General features: G+C 43.6%; 1 protein-coding gene across 3 annotated transcripts in view; it reads left to right on the forward strand.

The window, feature by feature from the left end:
* Positions 1 to 19,215, forward strand: part of KIAA1210 (KIAA1210 ortholog) — a 273,066-nt gene that overhangs the window by 205,568 nt on the left and 48,283 nt on the right. For 2 of the 3 annotated variants that reach the window (XM_063937350.1, XM_063937349.1), the window contains exon 12: positions 2,930 to 3,425. The exons of the other annotated variant lie outside the window; for it this stretch is intronic. In XM_063937350.1, coding sequence (XP_063793420.1) covers positions 2,930 to 3,069 — 140 coding nt within the window. In that variant the 3' untranslated portion in view covers positions 3,070 to 3,425. Of the gene's footprint in view, positions 1 to 2,929; positions 3,426 to 19,215 lie in introns of those variants that run through there. 3 annotated transcript variants of the gene reach the window in all.

The raw sequence follows: 19,215 nt of genomic DNA on the forward strand, positions 1-19,215 counted from the left end.
ATATAACACAGGGATTTACACTATAAAAAGTGATTTACCCAATAGCTGCTTAAATATCTTATTTGCACCTAAATTTATGTGCCCCCCCTCTCTTTTTTACCCTTCTTGTATCAGGATACTGCAGGGGAGAGCCTGAGGAGCTGCTTCCAGTGGAGCTGTGAAGGGAAAATGGCGCTGGTGTGCTGAGGAAGAAGGCCCCGCCCCCTCAGTGGCGGGCTTCTGTCCCGCGTTTTATGTAACTTAATGGCGGGGTTTTTTACACACATACAGTTTTCAGACTGTATTATGTGCATTTTAAGTGCCAAAAGGTATTATAATTGCTGCCCAGGGCGCCCCCCCCCCCCCCTTAGCGCCCTGCACCCTACAGTGACCGGAGTGTGTGGTGTGCTGTGGGAGCAATGGCGCACAGCTGCGGTGCTGTGCGCTACCTTAATGAAGACAGGAGTCTTCTGCCGCCGATTTCATCGCTTCTCTTCTGTCTTCTGGCTCTGCAAGGGGGATGGCGGCGCGGCTCCGGGAACGGACGATCGAGGTCAGGCCCTGTGTTCGAACCCTCTGGAGCTAATGGTGTCCAGTAGCCTAAGAAGCACAAGCTAGCTGCAAGCAGGTAGGTTTGCTTCTCTCCCCTCAGTCCCACGTAGCAGTGAGTCTGTTGCCAGCAGATCTCACTGAAAATAAAAAACCTAACAAATACTTTCTTTTCTAGCAAGCTCAGGAAAGCCCACTAGGAGCACCCAGCTCTGGCCGGGCACAGATTCTAACTGAGGTCTGGAGGAGGGGCATAGAGGGAGGAGCCAGTGCACACCAGATAGTACCTAATCTTTCTTTTAGAGTGCCCAGTCTCCTGCGGAGCCCGTCTATTCCCCATGGTCCTTACGGAGTTCCCAGCATCCACTAGGACGTCAGAGAAACAAAGAGTAGGGGCATTGTCGTCACGCCTTAATTTCATGGTGCCCACAGTTCCGAGATCATGTAAATATATTAGAAAGTATGGTTGATAATACATGGATTTATTCCATTCAAAATATGAACCAGAACCAAGTGAATGTCCAGAGCCGATGGCCATTTCCAGTCTGACATTAATTGTGAGTTGCCTGTACTGATGGTGTGGCATATGCATTCATTCTTGTGCTGAGATGACGTTTGGATTGAGAATGTGAGAAAATAGCATTGAAAGGGACATCCACTGACACAACTATGTTTTTAAATTGCTTTATTCTGATCTAAGTGATTTGGTGTAAATTTAAAAGCCGTAGTATGGAAAAAATTAAGTGAATGGATTATGGGTGGAATTCAGACCTGACAGCAGCAGCAAAATTGTTATCTAATGGGCAAAACCATGCGCGGTGGGGGGGCAGATATAAAATGAGCAGAGAGAGTTTGATTTGGGTGGGGTGTGTTCAAAATGAAATCTAAATTGCAGTGTAAAAATAAAACAGCCAGTTTTTACCCTGCACAGAAACAATATAACCTGCCTAAATCTAAATATCTCTGCACATGTTACATCTGCCACCCCTGCAGTGCACATGGGCCCTCATTCCGAGTTGATCGGTCGCAAGGCGAATTTAGCAGAGTTACACACGCTAAGCCGCCGCCTACTGGGAGTGAATCTTAGCTTCTTAAAATTGCGACCGATGTATTCGCAATATTGCGATTACTAACTACTTAGCAGTTTCAGAGTAGCTTCAGACTTACTCTGCCTGTGCGATCAGTTCAGTGCTTGTCGTTCCTGGTTGACGTCACAAACACACCCAGCGTTCGCCCAGGCACTCCCACCGTTTCTCCGGCCACTCCTGCGTTTTTTCCGGAAACGGTAGCGTTTTCAGCCACACGCCCCTGAAACGCCGTGTTTCCGCCCAGTAACACCCATTTCCTGTCAATCACATTACGTTCGCCGGAGCGATGAAAAAGCCGTGAGTAAAATTACTTTCTACATAGCAAAGTTACTTGGCGCAGTCGCAGTGCGAACATTGCGCATGCGTACTAAGCGGATTTTCATTGCGATGCGATGAAAAATACAGAGCGAATAACTCGGAATGAGGGCCTTGGTTTTACCCATTAGAGAACAATTTTGCTGCTGCAATCAGGTCTGAATTAGGCCCTATGTTTGTATTACAATTGAATCAATAGGAGAAGTGTCAGTGTGGCAGCTGTATACAGGCCTACTTACAAACAAATACAGTCCCACTTTGACCACCTGTTCCAAAAGTCTTAGAGTTTCGCTGAAGTCCGCCCTATGTGTAGAAAGGATAGCCTCTCCAACACCCATCAGAGACAACAGAATAAGTAGCCACGCGTCTTCCGGGAGTTGGGCGCACTTTTATGGTGAGCCCTGATGGCCAGGGATTAATCACAAGAGCTGTGGAAAGCTTCATTTGGCTTGCTTAGGTGCTTGGCCCTGCACTATAAGAATCATTGTTTAAAATGAAACACCATTTTCACAAATGTTTAAAGAACATTGTAAGAACACTTCAGTCAGACTGACCAAACTGATTTTTACTAGAAGTAGCTGACCTTGCCGTGCTATTAAAAAAATTTTTTTTTACAAACTTTTATCTTTTAAGTGTCGTTTTTTTTAAAGTTAAACACAATAAAACAAATGTGGTCTAAGGCGCTGTTCTAAATAGTGCTAACAGAGATGTATATCAGCAGCCACTCGGGAAAGAGGATTGCGATCCAGCCTCGAAAAGCACAAAACGATTAAAAGATGTACCCAGGTGGCGCTTAATAATACATGCATACAACAATGAATGTAAATATATAATTAATAATTATTTTGGTTTTATAAAAACTTATATTGTTAGACCTCCTAAATTTAATAGTAGTTCAATCTGTTTTTATGGTTTTCTGAATATTCTAATGCCTTGAATGCACGTTTGGTACACTTTTTTTATGTATTTATTGCTATTGAACTCCTGTTTGGTTACAGCTGTAACTGAAGAGGTACAGGTGGAACCTGGGAGAAACATGCGCTCTTCTCAACCACAAAATGCAGATGAACCACCATGGTTTTCCTTGGCAAAGAAGAAGGCAAAGGCATGGAGTGAGATGCCCCAGAGTGTGCAGTAGTTACAGATGTCTCATGTCCTGTTCTGTCAGAAATGTTCTGTTTGGTTTTAACTGTGAACAAAGCTAAAACAATGATGAGTTGTTGAAATGTCTTTATGTTGTCTGTAAATTGCCTTGAGAAAAGGAACACAGTATTTTTTTATTTTAAAAACTTTAAAAGCTGCTTTTTGACTACCAAAAGGGCTTGGTGTAAAATAAAAGGTTTCTGTTTTTTTGGGAAAATGCACCATGTAAATTGGATTGTTATTAAAAAAAATATATGCTATTGTTTTCCTTTTCCCCCCAACTTACTAACCATAAACCAGGCATGTCCAAACTGCGGCCCTCCAGCTGTTGTGAAACTACATATCCCAGCATTCCCTGATGCAGTTTTGCTGTCAGAGAATGCTAAAGCTGTGTCAGGGCATGCTGGGATGTGTAGTTTCTCAACAGCTGGAGGGCCGCAGTTTGGACATGCCTGCCATAAACGTCTTTGCTTCTGAAGCTAAATTTGTTAAGTGCAGTGAACATAATTTCTGAACTTCACCGATACCAATCACATTTTGTATTCTGTCCCCCCCCCCCCCCCAACTGTTTAAAGGCATATATGTATGAAAAAGGTACATTTAAGATCTTAAAAAAACAAACAAAAAATTAGCAATAAAAAATTTGTGCAAAACATAATGACTGCAACCTATGAAGCTGTGTGGTGGTAAGAGGGTTTGTAAAAAGAGTGGCGTACCTGTAGTTGATTTGAAGGGTTACACGAATTAACACTTTTTTTTTTTTTTTACCTGTGCACCTAGATGTTGTCATACATAGTCCAGGGCAGAGTGGTACATCCGAGTTTAGAATAGCTAGTGGTCCGGTAGTGTCGTTGTAGTCTCATGGGCTGCATTTCTGCATTGGGGGTGCATTCTACATTGGGGGTGTTTTCTGGGCGTGCATGTCCTCTTTCAGATCAGAGCGGGGGAATGGGCCCAGGGGAGTGCAAAGGCTCCCATCACTACAAGACCCCGTATATGCTGTATCGCCAGAAACCACAGTAGTTCACCATTGAATTACTCCAAGGTATATACATGTTGACAAAAAGTTTAAAGACATTGCATTAGGAGTCCAGCCTCCCAACACTATAAGGCCATCCCGTACATTGAATTATATTTTTCTGTTTTTCTCCTAAAAGAATGCTCTATTTAGATTAATTTATGCATACAATTAATCATTGGAGTGAGAGCAGCATTTATTACACGGGTCATTGTTCTGTAGTGTATGTACCTTTCAATTAGTATTGCCACCTGGAAGGTTCAAAATGCTTCCCATTAACATTTCAAGACTACTCCCATTTCACCAAGCAAATGTCCGCACTCCTCTAGATTAATATCATTTCAATCATCGTGCTCTACCAACAGATTTGTTTTTGCACTGTTCAGCTATTCTACAGATACCACCATCTGGGCAAACTTAAGAGCGTGGCGGATATCTGCAGCAGGTGCAAGTTGATGACCAGAGCGCCATCACATAAGATTCTGTGCTGTGCCATGACTGTTGTACATTTCATACATGAGTTCCCACATTTTCATAGGTTTATCACACCGCTAGTCTATTACTCCATTACAGTGCTTAGCTATATTTGTGTTCTATGCAAAGAAATAATATACAACAGTTTAAATGTGTGTACCTACTTTCTAATTACTGTCATATATGTTAAACTTTATAGCAAATGCTAAAATGTTGCTAAACATTCTCCAGGGACACGTTTATGTACATTTCTAGTAAACGGTTTCATATACTACGAATGCACTGTATATGTTTGAAGTGATGAATGTCTAAAAGTGTATCATTTACCTATTCCAGTCCTTTTTCTATCAGTGCACTGGGAATTAGTCACCTCAGTGAGCCTAGGGAATAGATTATCTGTGTCATTAACATGGCAATAACATCCTGTACAAATGCCTCTACTGTGTGAACAGAACGCATTTAGTCTATTTTTCACAGTAGATGAGAGGAGGAAGATTTGGGCCAAAAATTATTTAGGATTATTTCACCGACGTCTGAAAATCTTTCCTCCCTGCAGTCCTTTTACCTCACAAATTTATTACTGCCACATGTCTTGCTTTCATGTGTAAAAAATGTAACACCAACCTCTTGGGCTTAAATGGCAGACCCTCCAGCATGATCCCTTCCATTAGGTACAAAATGCTCTGTTTTTGGATCCTCCATATAATTTTTGATTGCCGTCACCTGTGCTGAAACACCTTTCTCACCAATTAACTAGTTCAACACAGGTGAAAGCAAGTATAAAAGAGGAAAGCCCAGGAGCAGAGGGTCACATTGTAGGGTCTGAAATTGCATAGTCACTATTACAGTGGTTCTCAAACTCGGTCCTCATTACCCCACACAGTGCATGTTTTGCAGGTAACCCAGCAAGTGCACAGGTGTATTAATTACTCACTGACACATTTTAAAAGATCCACAGGTGGAGCTAATTATTTCACTTGTGATTCTGTGAGGAGACCTGCAAAACATGCACTGTGTGGGGGTCCTGAAGACCGAGTTTGAGAACCTGTGCACTATTCATATAGTAGCTGATGAACAAATCATGTTGCAATGCATTGGGATGTAAATTCAATTTTTTTTCTTTTAATGCTGGGGAAATACTCTCTGCTTTTGCATGTAGCACACAAATACCAGGCAACTTTGAAATTATAGTGAAAAGTAGAATTAAGCTAGGACACATCCCTTCCCAAGTTTGCATAATTGTACACATTTTAAATCTGCCCACCTACAGTGTAACGGTATGTGGACTCTAGGTTGACACCCATTGGTCAACAGTGGGTAGGTCGACACTAGAAATAGGTTGACATGGCCATTAGGTCGACATAAGGGTTTTTTTTACGTTTTTTGTTTTGATGGGGATGACTTTTTCATACTTTACGATCCACGTGGACTACGATTGGGAACGGCAACCTGTGCAGAGGTAGCGGAGCGAGGCACCTTGCCCGCAGCCATGCAAGGAGACGTGGTGCACTAATTGCGGTTCCCGGTCACTTGACGAAGAAAAAGACACCAAAAAAAATCATGTTGACCTTTTTTTCATGTCGCCCTAATGGCTGTGTCAACTTATTTCTAGTGTCGACCTACCCAATGTCGACCAATGGGTGTCAACCTTGAGTCCCATACCCCAGTGTAACATGGCTTTGCCAAGTTGCTAATTCCTCCTAACTCTCAACAGACCCATAATGCACATTTCCATTGTGTAATGCATGTAACTCCTATACATTTATGAGAATCCTTAGATGTGGCAGCTATACTAGTTTACCAGTATAAATGTGCATCAACTGGTTTTAAGTAGGCTTAAGTCATGGGGTGTTTTTCGCAATATATCTGAGATCGTTGTCTATCAGGGCACAGTTCATATATATTGTTTTATCTGAAGTAGATCAGTCACAATGAGTTTTATTGGGTTGTTTTTCAGGCACTGGGTTAAATGGTAAAACAGGGTGAATCTAAACGCATTGTGTAAGTATCCGATGTCTCGGACTGTTGCACACATTTGCAGAATATGGTCAACTTTAAAACAATCACAGTACTACAATATGTGATATGGGGATGTAGTCAGGATCCCAGCGGTCAGAGTACCGACGCTGGGATCCTGCACACCATAATGCCGGCAGTGCCGCCACAGCTATTCCCACTCCTGGGTGTCCACGACACCCATGGAGTGAAAATAGAACATGCGGCGAGCGCAACGAGCCTGCAAGGGGCTTCATTGCGCGCACCCCCCTACCTGGCATTCTGGTGGTTGGGATCCCGGCGTCTGTATTCTGACCTGCGGGATCCCGTACCCAACCCGTGATATGTCCTAGCTCTTCCTACTGCTTTAAAAGCACAGTTCAGTGTTCCAAACTTAGCAATATTTACTGTAAATAATTGTTTTACACCCAGTCATTCCTTTCAGTCTTGGTAGCAATTTATCATGAGTAAATAATTTGCTTCTTCACACAAAATTATTTATGACTTGCATCTGCATGTTTTCATATTTTCTATGCACTTTTCAAAACCACATAATACATTTTTTGTTCTAAACTTCTGTTAAATCACGGAAATTAGGACAGACATTTTGCTCTCCTGTGTTTCTGTGTGTGTGTATATATAAAATATATATATATATTTTCATTTTTATATCCAATCTCTGTGGTTTACATATGTACCAAGCTTGCATCTCCTTTTCATTGCTATGTTCTATATACTATTTTGTAGTCCTCTCTTCTTGAGAATATGTTTTGTATATTGAATGGTCCATAAGTGTTTGTTTATTAAATGCTCATATTAGTATTTATGCTACTTGTATATCTTTTTCATAATTCATTAAATTTATAACTAAGATTTTTACAAAATACCATTTTGCTGTCCTAATTTATTTAGTTGTCTAATAAAGTATTATCATAGTAGCTCTGCACAATGAAAACGTAAAGAAGAGACTTAAAAGTGTAAATTGGGGGTAGGGGACCTAGACTGTGGATTTAAAAGTGAAAATGCAGGTAGGCAGAAACTGCAGTACACTGGGGGAGGAAGGGGGGGGGGGGTACTGCTTTTCCATGTTATTGTGGGAGACTGGAGGTCGTGTCTAGTAGATTTTCCTTGTAGTCAGTAAATCTCACAGCTATTACCACAGATTAATGTACTAATACCCAGGCAAATATGCATTCAAAGGTAAGTAGTTTAAATATTGGTACCAGGGGGTCACAGCAGGGAGGAGCGGTTATTAGTGTACTAAGTCCCTAACCTAGGTACTTAATCTGCGACCTGGCTAAACTTGAAATTAGCGGTAAGGGCGCTGTGTACTGGCTCCATACTTTCTCTGTGTCTCCCTGGAAGGGCTCTTTGTGGGTTAATTGTGCATTTAACCTTTTCCTGTGTGTGTGTGTGTGTGTGTGTGTGTGTGTGTGTGTGTGTGTGTGTGCTGTCACTGTTACAGTATGTCAGGCAAAGAGTGTTTCATGTAAGGCACAGTGTTCCTCTTCTCCAGAGGGTTCACTATTGTGTACTCACTGTAGTGTACCTTCCCAGGCTAGCGGGGCAGAGCCAACATGGCTGGACTCCATTAGGGGAATGATTTCCAATATTTCTACTAAATTGTCCTGCAATGAGAAAGAGACGCTATACTTAAGACAATCTATGACTGAGTTTATGAAAAGAGACTCAGTACCCAAACCAGCGTTTCAGTCCACTGCTATTTGTCACAAAAACGTACTTTGGCCCATATCCTGCAGTCTGACTCTGATGATGAAGGGTCAGATGTGTAGGAGGGGGAGATGGATTCAGAGGTGGGGGAGGCTTCTCTGTCACAGGGAATAGAGGCTCTCATAGAGGCTATCAGAGAAGTTTTGCATATCCCTGATAAGGTGACAGAGGAGAGTGAGGAATCTTATTTTAATAAAAAAAAGAAATCCTCAGCCACTTTTCCTGTGTCAAAGGAACTAAATACCCTGTTTGACGAACCGTGGCTTAATCCTGATAGGAAATTTAATCCCTAAAAGGTTGCTATCATCTTTTCCTTTTCTTCCTGAGGATAGGAAAAAATGGGAAAATCCACCGATAGTGGATGCATCAGTATCCAGGCTGTCATGAAAAATTGTATTGCCTGTCCCGGGGTGCAGCATTCCTGAAAGACACGGCTGATCGTAAAATTGAGACCACACTCAAATCCTTGTATACCGCTGCTGGGGTGGCCCAAAGACCCACTATAGCATGTGGGTGGATTACTAAAGCCATTGCCAAATGGTCGGGTAACCTAATTGAGGGGTTAGATACCTTGCCTCAAGGGGAGATTATTTTACTCCTGAAACATATACAGGTCTCTGCAAACTTTATGGTGGAAGCCATAAAAGACATAGGCTTGCTTAATGCACACACTACTGCTATGGCAGTGTCAGCACGCAGGGGCTTATGGCTACACCAGTGGACTGCTGACTTCACAGGAGAGGCCTTATTTGGAGATGAACTAGACAAATGGATCTCCAAAGCTACTGTGGGTAAGTCCACATATCTTCCTTCTGCAAGTCAGGAAGCCTTACTCAGGTCCCAATTTACAGTCCTTTCGGACTGCCAAGTTTAGGGGCAAGGCCAGAGGTTATTCTACCGCCGCCATAGATGCTAGAGGTAAACCACGCAAACCAGCAACTGCCGGTTCTCAGGAAAAGAGCTCAAGCTCTGCTTCCTCAAAACCGTCAGCATGATGGTGAACCGCGATGCCTGGAAGACTGGCAGGTGGGAGCCCAACTAAAATTCTTCAGTCACATCTGGACAAGTTCATGCCAGGATCCCTGGGTCATAGATCTTATTTTCCAGGGCTACAGACTGGAGTTCCCACCTCACAGATTATTAAAATCAGGCTTACCAGTTTCGCAAGAGACAAGTATAACTTTACAGGACGCCATTCAAAAACTGGTACAGACTCAGGTCATTGTTCCAGCTTCACCTCAACTGCAAAACAAGGGGTATTATTCCAACTTGTTTAGTAAGACCGATTTTGTGAGACCGATTTTGAACCTCAAGTCATTGACCCCGTACTTACGAGTGTTCAAATTCAAGATGGAGTCTCTGAGAGCAGTGATCTCAGGTCTGGAGGAGGTGGAATTCCTAGTGTCTCTGGATATCAAGGATGCGTACCTTCACATTCCGATCTGGCCGCCTCATTAGGCTTATCTACGGTTTGCACTGCAGGACTGTCACTACCAGTTCCAGGCCCTGCCATTTGGTTTCTCCACGGCACCGAGGGTATTCACCAAAGTGATGGCAGAGATGATATTTCTACTCTGCAAACAGGGAGTGAACATATTTCTGTACCTGGATGATCTTCTGATAAAAGCACCGTCCAGGGAGCGGTTGTTGGACAGCACTGGCCTCTCAACCAGACTACTCCTGGATCACGGGTGGATTCTCAACTTACCAAAATCTCACCTGGAACCAAAGCAGAGGCTTCCTTTCCTGGGAATGATACTGGACACAGAGTCTCAGTGAGTGTTCCTTCCCTTGGAGAAGCTATGGTAATCCAGTCGATGGTTCCGACTGTCCTGAAGCCAACCTGGATCTTAGTGCATCTGTGCATTCTCCTTCTGGGGAAAATGGTGGCCTCTTACGAGGCGCTTCAATATGGAAGGTCTCATGCGAGGCCCTTCTAGCTACATCTATTGGACAAATGGTCCAGATCACATATTCACATGCAATAGAGGATACCGTCTGTCGCCAAAAGCCAGGATCTCCCTTCTGTGGTGGCTACAGACTTCTCACCTCGTCGAGGGTCGGAGGTTTGGGATTCAGAATTGGATTCTGCTAACCACAGACGCAAGCCTCAGAGGTTGGGGAGCAGTCACCCAGTGGGTGCAGTTTCAAGGAAGATGGTCAAGTCAGGAAGTCGTCCTTCCAATAAACATCTTGGAACTCAGGGCTATCTACAACGCCCTTCTGCAGGCCTCATCTCTACTTCGGAATCAGGCCATTCAAGTGCAGTCAGACAATGTGACGGCGGTAACGTACATGAACCGACAGGGCGGAACGAAAAGCAGAAAAGCAATGTTAGAGGTGTCAAGCGTTCTCCTCTGGGCGGAAAAACATGCCGTGGTGTTGTCGGCGGTCTTTCTTCTGGAAGTAGACAACTGGGAAGCAGACTTCCTCAACAGGCACGACCTACACCCGGGGGAGTGGGGCCTTCACCCGGAGGTGTTTCTGTGGTTGACACATCAGTGGGGATATCCACAGATCGACATGATGGCCTCTCGACTCAAAAAGAAGCTCAAGCGGTATTGATCCAGGTCGAGAGACCCACAAGCAGTGGCGGTAGACGCTCTGAAAACTCTGTGGGTCTACCAGCTGGTGTACGTGTTTCTCCCACTTCCTCTGATCCCAATAATTCTAAAAAGAATAAAAAGGGAAAAGGTTCAAGCTATCCTCATTGTTCTGGACTAGCCGAGAAGGGCCTGGTATGCGGATCTTCTTGAGATGCTGATCGAAGATCCGTGGCCTCTACCGCTTGGATCTTCTGCAACAGGGCCCGTTCGTCTGTCAAGACTTACCGCGGCTACGTTTAACGGCATGGAAGTTGAACGGCTGATTCTAGCCAGGAGAGTGATTCCTGACAAGGTCATCCCGACTATGATCCAAGCCAGGAAGGGGGTAACGCCTAGACATTACCACCGTATCTGGAAGAAGTATGTCTCTTGGTGTGAGAGCAGATAATATTCTGCAGTGGAATTTCATCTTGGAAGTCTCCTGCTTTTTCTGCAGTCAGGAGTGGATGTGGTAAAAAAGAAAGGGGAGGATTTGAGGACTGCGCTTGTTCGCCTCACTTGATCGGTTAAAGCTGCTATGGAGAAAAAAGAGGCTTTCCACTAGCCTCTTGAAAACTGGATCAAAAAATAAAATAAAATATCTCCCAGCGCTTATGTTTCTCAAGTGTATCAGTATATTTCCCACTATAATAGTCAAGGTATTCAGGTTTATAAATAAATACAATAAAAATGTTTTTTTTTTAAATAAATATATTTTCTTTATTCAAAGTATGGTGTTTACAACACATAAAAAGGAATCTAATCTGACTCTACTATCCAATAAAAATTAATTATAATTGTGATTCTAATACCGGTATACTTAAGACAAAAAACAAACCAACATATAACATATACTATTAGTGATACGCTTATTTCAGCGGTTTATTCACTTAAATGTCCACAGTAACAATTTCCAAGCATGTTTTCATTCCTAACAGGAAAAATTGAGTTTTAACTGGGGAAATAAAGTCCTGTGTTTCCAGAAATAGGCTGTGCCCAACTAGACCAAATAGCTCTGCTCACCGCAATAGTTAGTCCTTGACTAGCATCAGCATATTTTTATGGTCAAAACAGCATTCTTAGTCGAGAGTATGTCATGAATAGACTTACTTTAATGCCACAGGTCCAGAAAGGTACGAGTGTCTGCCGGCAGACAGTTGTTGGTGCCTCTGCAATCAACTTGTTTCGCCTGTCTAAGCAGGCTTCCTCAGGATGGCCAAGTGCACCTCCTACCCCGTACTTTAAACTCTCCCTGGCATTTGTTACTATGGCGACCGGGATCCCTGTTGGGATGGTCTGCTTATGTCCCCTCGATATGATGGCCCCTTTGGTACCAGTGAGAGCAAGGCTTAACGTAATATGAAACACACGAGTCAATGGTTAAGAATTACTCTGTTTATTATAAAAATTACAGCGTACTATATAGATAAGAAACATGGGTGTATACAATATGTGCAAGCATATGATTGGATAAATAGAAGTAGCATACGACATTACATGCAGGATATTTAGTGACAATGCTAAATTCCTTGTCGTATAAACAACCCTTTATGAAGCTAAGAACACTGTACGCTGTTTACTTAAGAAGTACCGTAATGGTACGCTATTGGCGTAGCGATCGCTCAGCCGTAGGCGAGACGCTCAAGCGTCACGTTCGCTCACGGCCCAGTGATCTCAGGACACGTTATTGGTTATGTCTAGGGGAATGATTCGCTGTAGCGTAGCGTGCGCTCGAGACCACGAGGAGGTCACCAGCGATGCAGACGCTCACAACACTATACCTTTATGTTAAAACCTTATACCATTGAAATACACTGAATACCTTAATGTGAATACAGGGTGTAAGTGCAACCTTGTGTAACCTGACTAACTACAAAGCTGCTTGAGCGTCACCGACGCTCAAGTGAACACTTAACACTATAGGAAATACACAGATACTGGTTTAGGTTCCAAAGCCTATTAACTGTATTATATCTAATATACTTGTAAAAGGGGATAACAGTACAAATGATACACTACAATATAACAGAGACTTCCTAACCACAGAACTAAACAATAAATACAAGAAGACAATACTACACTGACCTAAATGCAATACAATACAATACTATAATACTATGGGAGATATAAGAGAAAAGAGGAGAGAGAGAGAGAGAGAGAGAGAGATGGAGAGAAATTGGCTCACAGAAAGACAATGATTACGGAGAGAAACTTACGCACAAAGGGTATGATCGCCTGCGCCTCGATATCCAGCTCCCGGCTATCAGCAGATAACCGTTGATGAGAGAGTGAGAGCTGGATGTGGTCGGCCTGCCTATTTATGCCCCACACACAATGCAATCTCATGGTCCTACAATCCCATTGTCCATTGGCCGAAGGAATTCGGCCCTGCATCATAACAAAAGGTCATAGGGTGATTCATACAGGTGGGCTGTGACGATTTCCAACAGCTCAGGTGGGTGGGAAACTGGGTTTCCCGCCGCATACCTGAGTATGTGTAAATAATAGAAATGGACATAAACTTCTTATGTCCATAACTATTCGCACGAGCGATTAATACGCTCCAAACCAACACCGGAATATTGTTAATTAAATACTCTTCCGATGGGTACCAAACACTGCTGTATGATTCCTGTTAGACCCTTCGTACGATATAAAGAGGGATTCCTCAGCTCTGGGACATTGTATTTTAACCAAACTTTCAGAATCTATCAAAGGGACCATGATCTATAAACTACATTAATTGTGAAAATATGTAACGAATGAGTCGCACGCTACGACCACATAAACTCTACCGTAAATACGCATACCGCGCCTGCGAGTGCACGCTATTGCGGGTATGCGCCTCCACGGGAGAGCGTACGCACGCGCAGCGCGGACCAGTGTGCGGTGCAAATATGGCAACGTGCATTGAGACATTTTTCTGACTTTGACAGTCCACCCTTTGGCAGTCAATAATAACTGCCACAAAACATTTAAGGAGAAAAATGTAAGTCAGGGGTTAATTGATTTCCATGGTGGGGTAAGGAAGAAGAGAGGAGTAGGTGTGAAGAGGGTATGACCTAGTGAGAAAGTAGAAGCATGTGTGTATGAGTCCATGTTTGGAGGGTCATGTATCATCGTGCCGTACGTGTGGTAAATCAAGCTTCGAGGTATTGCGAAGTATACATTTGAATTCCTTCTTGTCCTGTGGTACAGGTCTGTGGATGGGCTGTCAAACTCTACCGAGCTCATTTCGGCTGTGGTTGTAACAAAATGGGGATGCACATTTTAGTTGATGATACATGAATGGGGGAGGTATGTGGTTGCTGCTATCTGTGCCTGTATTCCCTATCGTCTATGTGTGTCGTTACCTGGGGGTTGTAGAGATGAAGATAAAGAACACTTACGAAAAATGCAATGATATTCTATGTCAGGGAAATGTACATCTGTTGTTGAAGTTGTGTTCGGTATCTGTTGAGAGTCGTCTTCTTTGCGCTGTATTGCTCCTTGGGCATGAGCAAATAGCTTTGTCTGAGCCATCAGATTTACAAAAAATGTTGGGCTAGCGTGAGTTTAAAAATACTAGGGAAACTGGGGATCCATGGCAAAGTTCATCAAGTGTCCATATTTAAAGTTGTCAAATCTTCTTCTTTGGTGCTTGTCTGTTGTCTGTATAGCGTCTCGTCAACTTCCTCGTCCAAGGGGGTCTTTGTATCTTGGAGAAAAGCAGAAAAACAGGTGAAAGAAACGGACCGTATAATCGCATTTTCATCACATTCTGGTTTCTATCATTGGGTCATAAATCAAATCCAGGTTAATTACAGTTTCCTCGCTCCTCAAGCTCATCACTTTTGTACTTTGCTTGCACCTCATTAAAGCCTGCCCGCATCTAAATATCAATCCAATCGATATAATGACACCCAAGATACATAGGAGAAACTTTCCAACATCCATTATGACTCCTTGAGCCCAGTCTCCTAAACCGGAGAACCAATTTCGCGGGTTCAACCATGACACCCAACCAGTCAGCTCATTACCTACAGCAGCAAGGGTGAGATTGTGTTTTCGACGAAATTCCCACTTTAATTGCAGAATATCGTCCATCTTTTGGTCTATGACCTCTACCGGATCCTCGGTGCTATTTGTGATATACGTGCAACACTTTATGCCGTACTGTGTTGCCAATGTAACACAATATCCGCCTGTTACTGCTGTAAGATAATTAAGAACCATCCTATGCTGAACTAGTTCTGTTTTGTAAGCTTGAAGTTCTCTTCCAGTGTATCTAAACGTGTCATCATACATTTCAGTGATATTATCTAACAAATTGGCGAGTGCGGAAATGTATGTATAATTCATCACACCTCGAGCGGTGCGAGTGAAATCTAACGCTACCAGAACCTGAATCCCGGTGGATTCATGGATAAGATCAGAGGCCGGATGCTCTAACCTTTCTGACAGTTGTCTTTTAACTCGGTGCTCGTAATGAGTGTGAGTATAAGGAGCTTGGGCACCACGGTGTATGTCCTTCATTTTGTCATGTGTAACAGTCATCACTTCAGGCAATACTTTTCCAATATAACACAATCCTTCAGAGTTTGGGGCAAGCCACTTGTACGCCTTTCTCCCGCATATGAAATATGCATCATCGGGGAGAACATATGGGACGGAGAAGGACATGACCATGTTACAAACCTTCCAGGTGAAATCTCCTGACCCTAATTCTTCCATCTGCCTAATGCACGTATCGGTTTGTACGATATGTGCACAGTATCCTGGTGATACCTCTCCAACTCTAGTAATCCTATTTCCTAAGGTATATCGATACCGGAAAGATTTTCCTCTACTGGCTATGTGGCGTACGAGCTCTGTATCTGTAGGCATTCTATCTGCTCTGTGTGAAAAGGTCATGGTAAGGTTGCTCCATGACACTTCCCAATTTCCCGGTTTTCTGGGATTGGAGATGTTAAAACATAAGAGGGACCTATCCACATGGTATTGGTGGAGCTTCAAACTAGGAGGGCTGGAGATGTTAAACCTCCGGTCCACCGGTCTCCCACCACTTAGCTCAAGTACCTCCCCTAACATTAAAGGAAATGGTACTAGCCCTGATTTACTGTGACCCTGAGGTACTTGAGAGCATACCCAACAATCTGTTTGGTTTAACACGTTACCCACTAGAGAGTGATAGTCACTCAATGGATGCCGGTCCATATGGATATTAAAACTAGATTGGCATTTCTTTATGCATCCATCTTCAACCAGATTATCACAGAGCCTACAGATACAATTTTCTTCAGCTAACAATCCATCACAATTTCTTCTATCGGATCGTTTTCTGATACTCGCCTTTGCTTGTTGGTTTGGTTGATCTTGGAAAACTACGCCTCCATCATCATAATCGGAACCCATTCCAGAACCTCTCTCGACCTCTATGGTACTCTCGCCGGAACAGACTGCTCTGGTCAACATCATGGTTAACATCAAAATCCGGATCACAGTCTCTTGGGGCAAGTCCATCTTTGAGGAGGAAATAGAGAAGAATGAGAAGGGGAAAAAAGAAATTTTAAGGGAGAGGGGATGGGAAGTGGAGAAAACAATAAAAGGGAGAGGGGAGTCGACAGCTGCTTTCGATCTTCAAGGCTCAGGTGCCGCCTCAGTCCTCCTGGAACAGACACTCCAGTGATACAACCTCTACCGTCTGTTCCTTGTCACGGGACTTCTCGGGATCAGCAACCTTCTTGCAGTGGGATGAATGGACCCAAGTCTCTTTCTCAACCTTCAATGCTGTGGTGCTGGTCAATAAGACCTGGTATGGTCCTTCCCATCTATCAATAAGACAACCTGAGCGTAGAAAATTTCGTATCATTACATAATCCCCAGGTTCAATGTCATGACAATTACTACCTGGTAAATCAGGAATCACCAACTTCAGATTATCATTTTGATTCCTCAACTGCTTACTCATGTTAATCAAGTATTTTACAGTTACTTCATTGTTACATTTCAAATCATCCTGAGGGTTAATCATGACATGCGGTTGTCGACCAAACAGAATTTCAAAAGGAGACAGATTAAGAGGGGACCTGGGAGTGGTTCTGATGCTATACAAAACAATGGGTAAAGCTTCTGGCCACGTCAATCCTGTCTCTGCCATTACTTTACTCAATTTATTTTTAATAGTGCTGTTCACTCTTTCGACCTTCGCACTCGCCTGTGGACGGTACGGAGTGTGCAGCTTGCTATCAATTCCCATCAACTTACACATTCCTTGAAAGACATCACCTGTAAAATGGGTACCCCTATCACTTTCAATGATTCTAGGGATACCATATCTACATACAAATTCCTGCACAATTTTCTTAGCTGTAAACATAGCGGTATTTGTAGCTGCTGGAAAAGCTTCGACCCAATTCGAGAAAACATCTATACAAACAAGTACATATTTCAAATTTCTACATGGGGGTAATTGAATGAAGTCAATTTGTATTACTTGGAAAGGGCCGCCGGCAGGTGGGATATGGGATGGTTCTGTAGGTATTGCTTTTCCAATATTCTTTCTCAGACAGGTAAGGCATGACATTGCTCTTTTACCCGCATGAGAGGAGAATCCTGGGGCGCACCAGTATGCTCTTACCAATTTGCACATCCCCTCCTTGCCTAGATAAGTCAGCCCGTGAGCTGCTTCAGCCAGACATGGAAGGTATGCCCTGGGGGCCACTGGTTTACCATGTCCATCCGTCCAGAGCCCTGAGGACTCCTGGCCATATCCCTTTGCCTTCCAGACTGCTCTTTCCTGTGTGGAACACAAATTCTGCATCTCACACAACTTCTGTGTGTTGATGGTATTAAATACCATCAACTGTGTGGTGTCTGTCCGTGTGGGGGTAGCAGCTGCAAGCTTTGCGGCTTCGTCTGCTCGGCTGTTACCAAGGGATACTGGGTCTTGACTATATGTATGTGCTTTACATTTGATAACAGCCACTCTGTCGGGTTCCTGTATCGCTGTTAGAAGCCTTTTTATGTGAGCTGCATGCGCTATCGGTGTACCAGCTGCCGTCATGAAATTTCTGAGCCGCCATAGGGCTCCGAAATCATGGACTACCCCGAAGGCGTATCTAGAATCGGTGTAGATATTGGCAGACTTACCCTTAGCCAATTCACATGCTCTGGTTAGGGCGACCAGTTCAGCAACCTGGGCTGAGTGAGGTGGGCCTAGCGGTTCCGCTTCTATGGTGTCTTGGTCATCTACGACTGCGTATCCAGTACACAAGTCTCCCGAGTCTGACTGTCTGTGACAACTACCGTCCGTGTAGAACGTGAGTTCTGCATCTTCTAGTGGATTGTCACTGATGTCAGGCCTTGCGGTAAAATTTTGGGTCAAATATTCCATACAATCATGTGTATCTTCCTTTGCATTAAATCCTCCTTCCCCATCACTCTCACCTTCCACCCTTTGTGTCTGACCAGGCACACCTGGGAGAAATGTTGCAGGGTTTAATGCACTGCATCTCCTTATGGTGATGTTTACGGGGGCCATTAATGCCAATTCCCATCTTGTAAACCTTGCTGATGAGACGTGTCTGGTTTGGGCAGAATTCAATAAGGCAGATACCGCATGCGGTGTATGGATTGTGAGGTTGTGGCCTAGCACGACATCTTCGCTTTTCGTCACTAGCAATGCTATCGCCGCAACGCTACGCAAGCATGTGGGGAGGGATCGCGCTACCGTGTCTAGCTGAGCGCTGTAGTATGCAATTGGCCTGCTGGCATCACCGTGTTTTTGTGTTAGTACACCTGCTGCGCACCCAGCACTTTCTGTTCCGTATAGTTCAAAGGGTTTCCCATAGTCTGGCATACCTAGTGCTGGTGCCTGCGTTAGACACTGTTTGAGTCTCTCAAATGCTGTTTCGGATTCGTCTGTATGCGAAATCCGATCAGGTTTGTTTGAGGAGACCATTTCCTGCAAAGGTAGCGCCAATATGGAAAACCCTGGGATCCAATTACGGCAATACCCACACATTCCTAAAAACGTCCTGATCTGTTGCTGGGTTTGTGGCAGTGTCATGTCTCTAATGGCTTGGATTCTATCAGCGGTCAGGTGTCTCAGTCCTTGTGTTAGACAGTGTCCCAAATATTTTACCTTAGCTTGGCATAATTGCAACTTGTTTTTGGAAACCTTGTGACCTGTGTCTGAAAGATGAAACAGGAGCTGTTTCGTATCCTTCAGGGATGCCTCCAATGAATCAGAACACAGTAGTAGATCATCCACGTACTGTATCAACACTGATCCACTCTCCGGTTGGAAAGACTGTAAACAATCATGCAAAGCTTGAGAAAATATACTTGGACTGTC

The sequence above is a fragment of the Pseudophryne corroboree genome, chromosome 8 (assembly GCF_028390025.1).
Source record: "Pseudophryne corroboree isolate aPseCor3 chromosome 8, aPseCor3.hap2, whole genome shotgun sequence".
NCBI lineage: Eukaryota > Metazoa > Chordata > Amphibia > Anura > Myobatrachidae > Pseudophryne > Pseudophryne corroboree.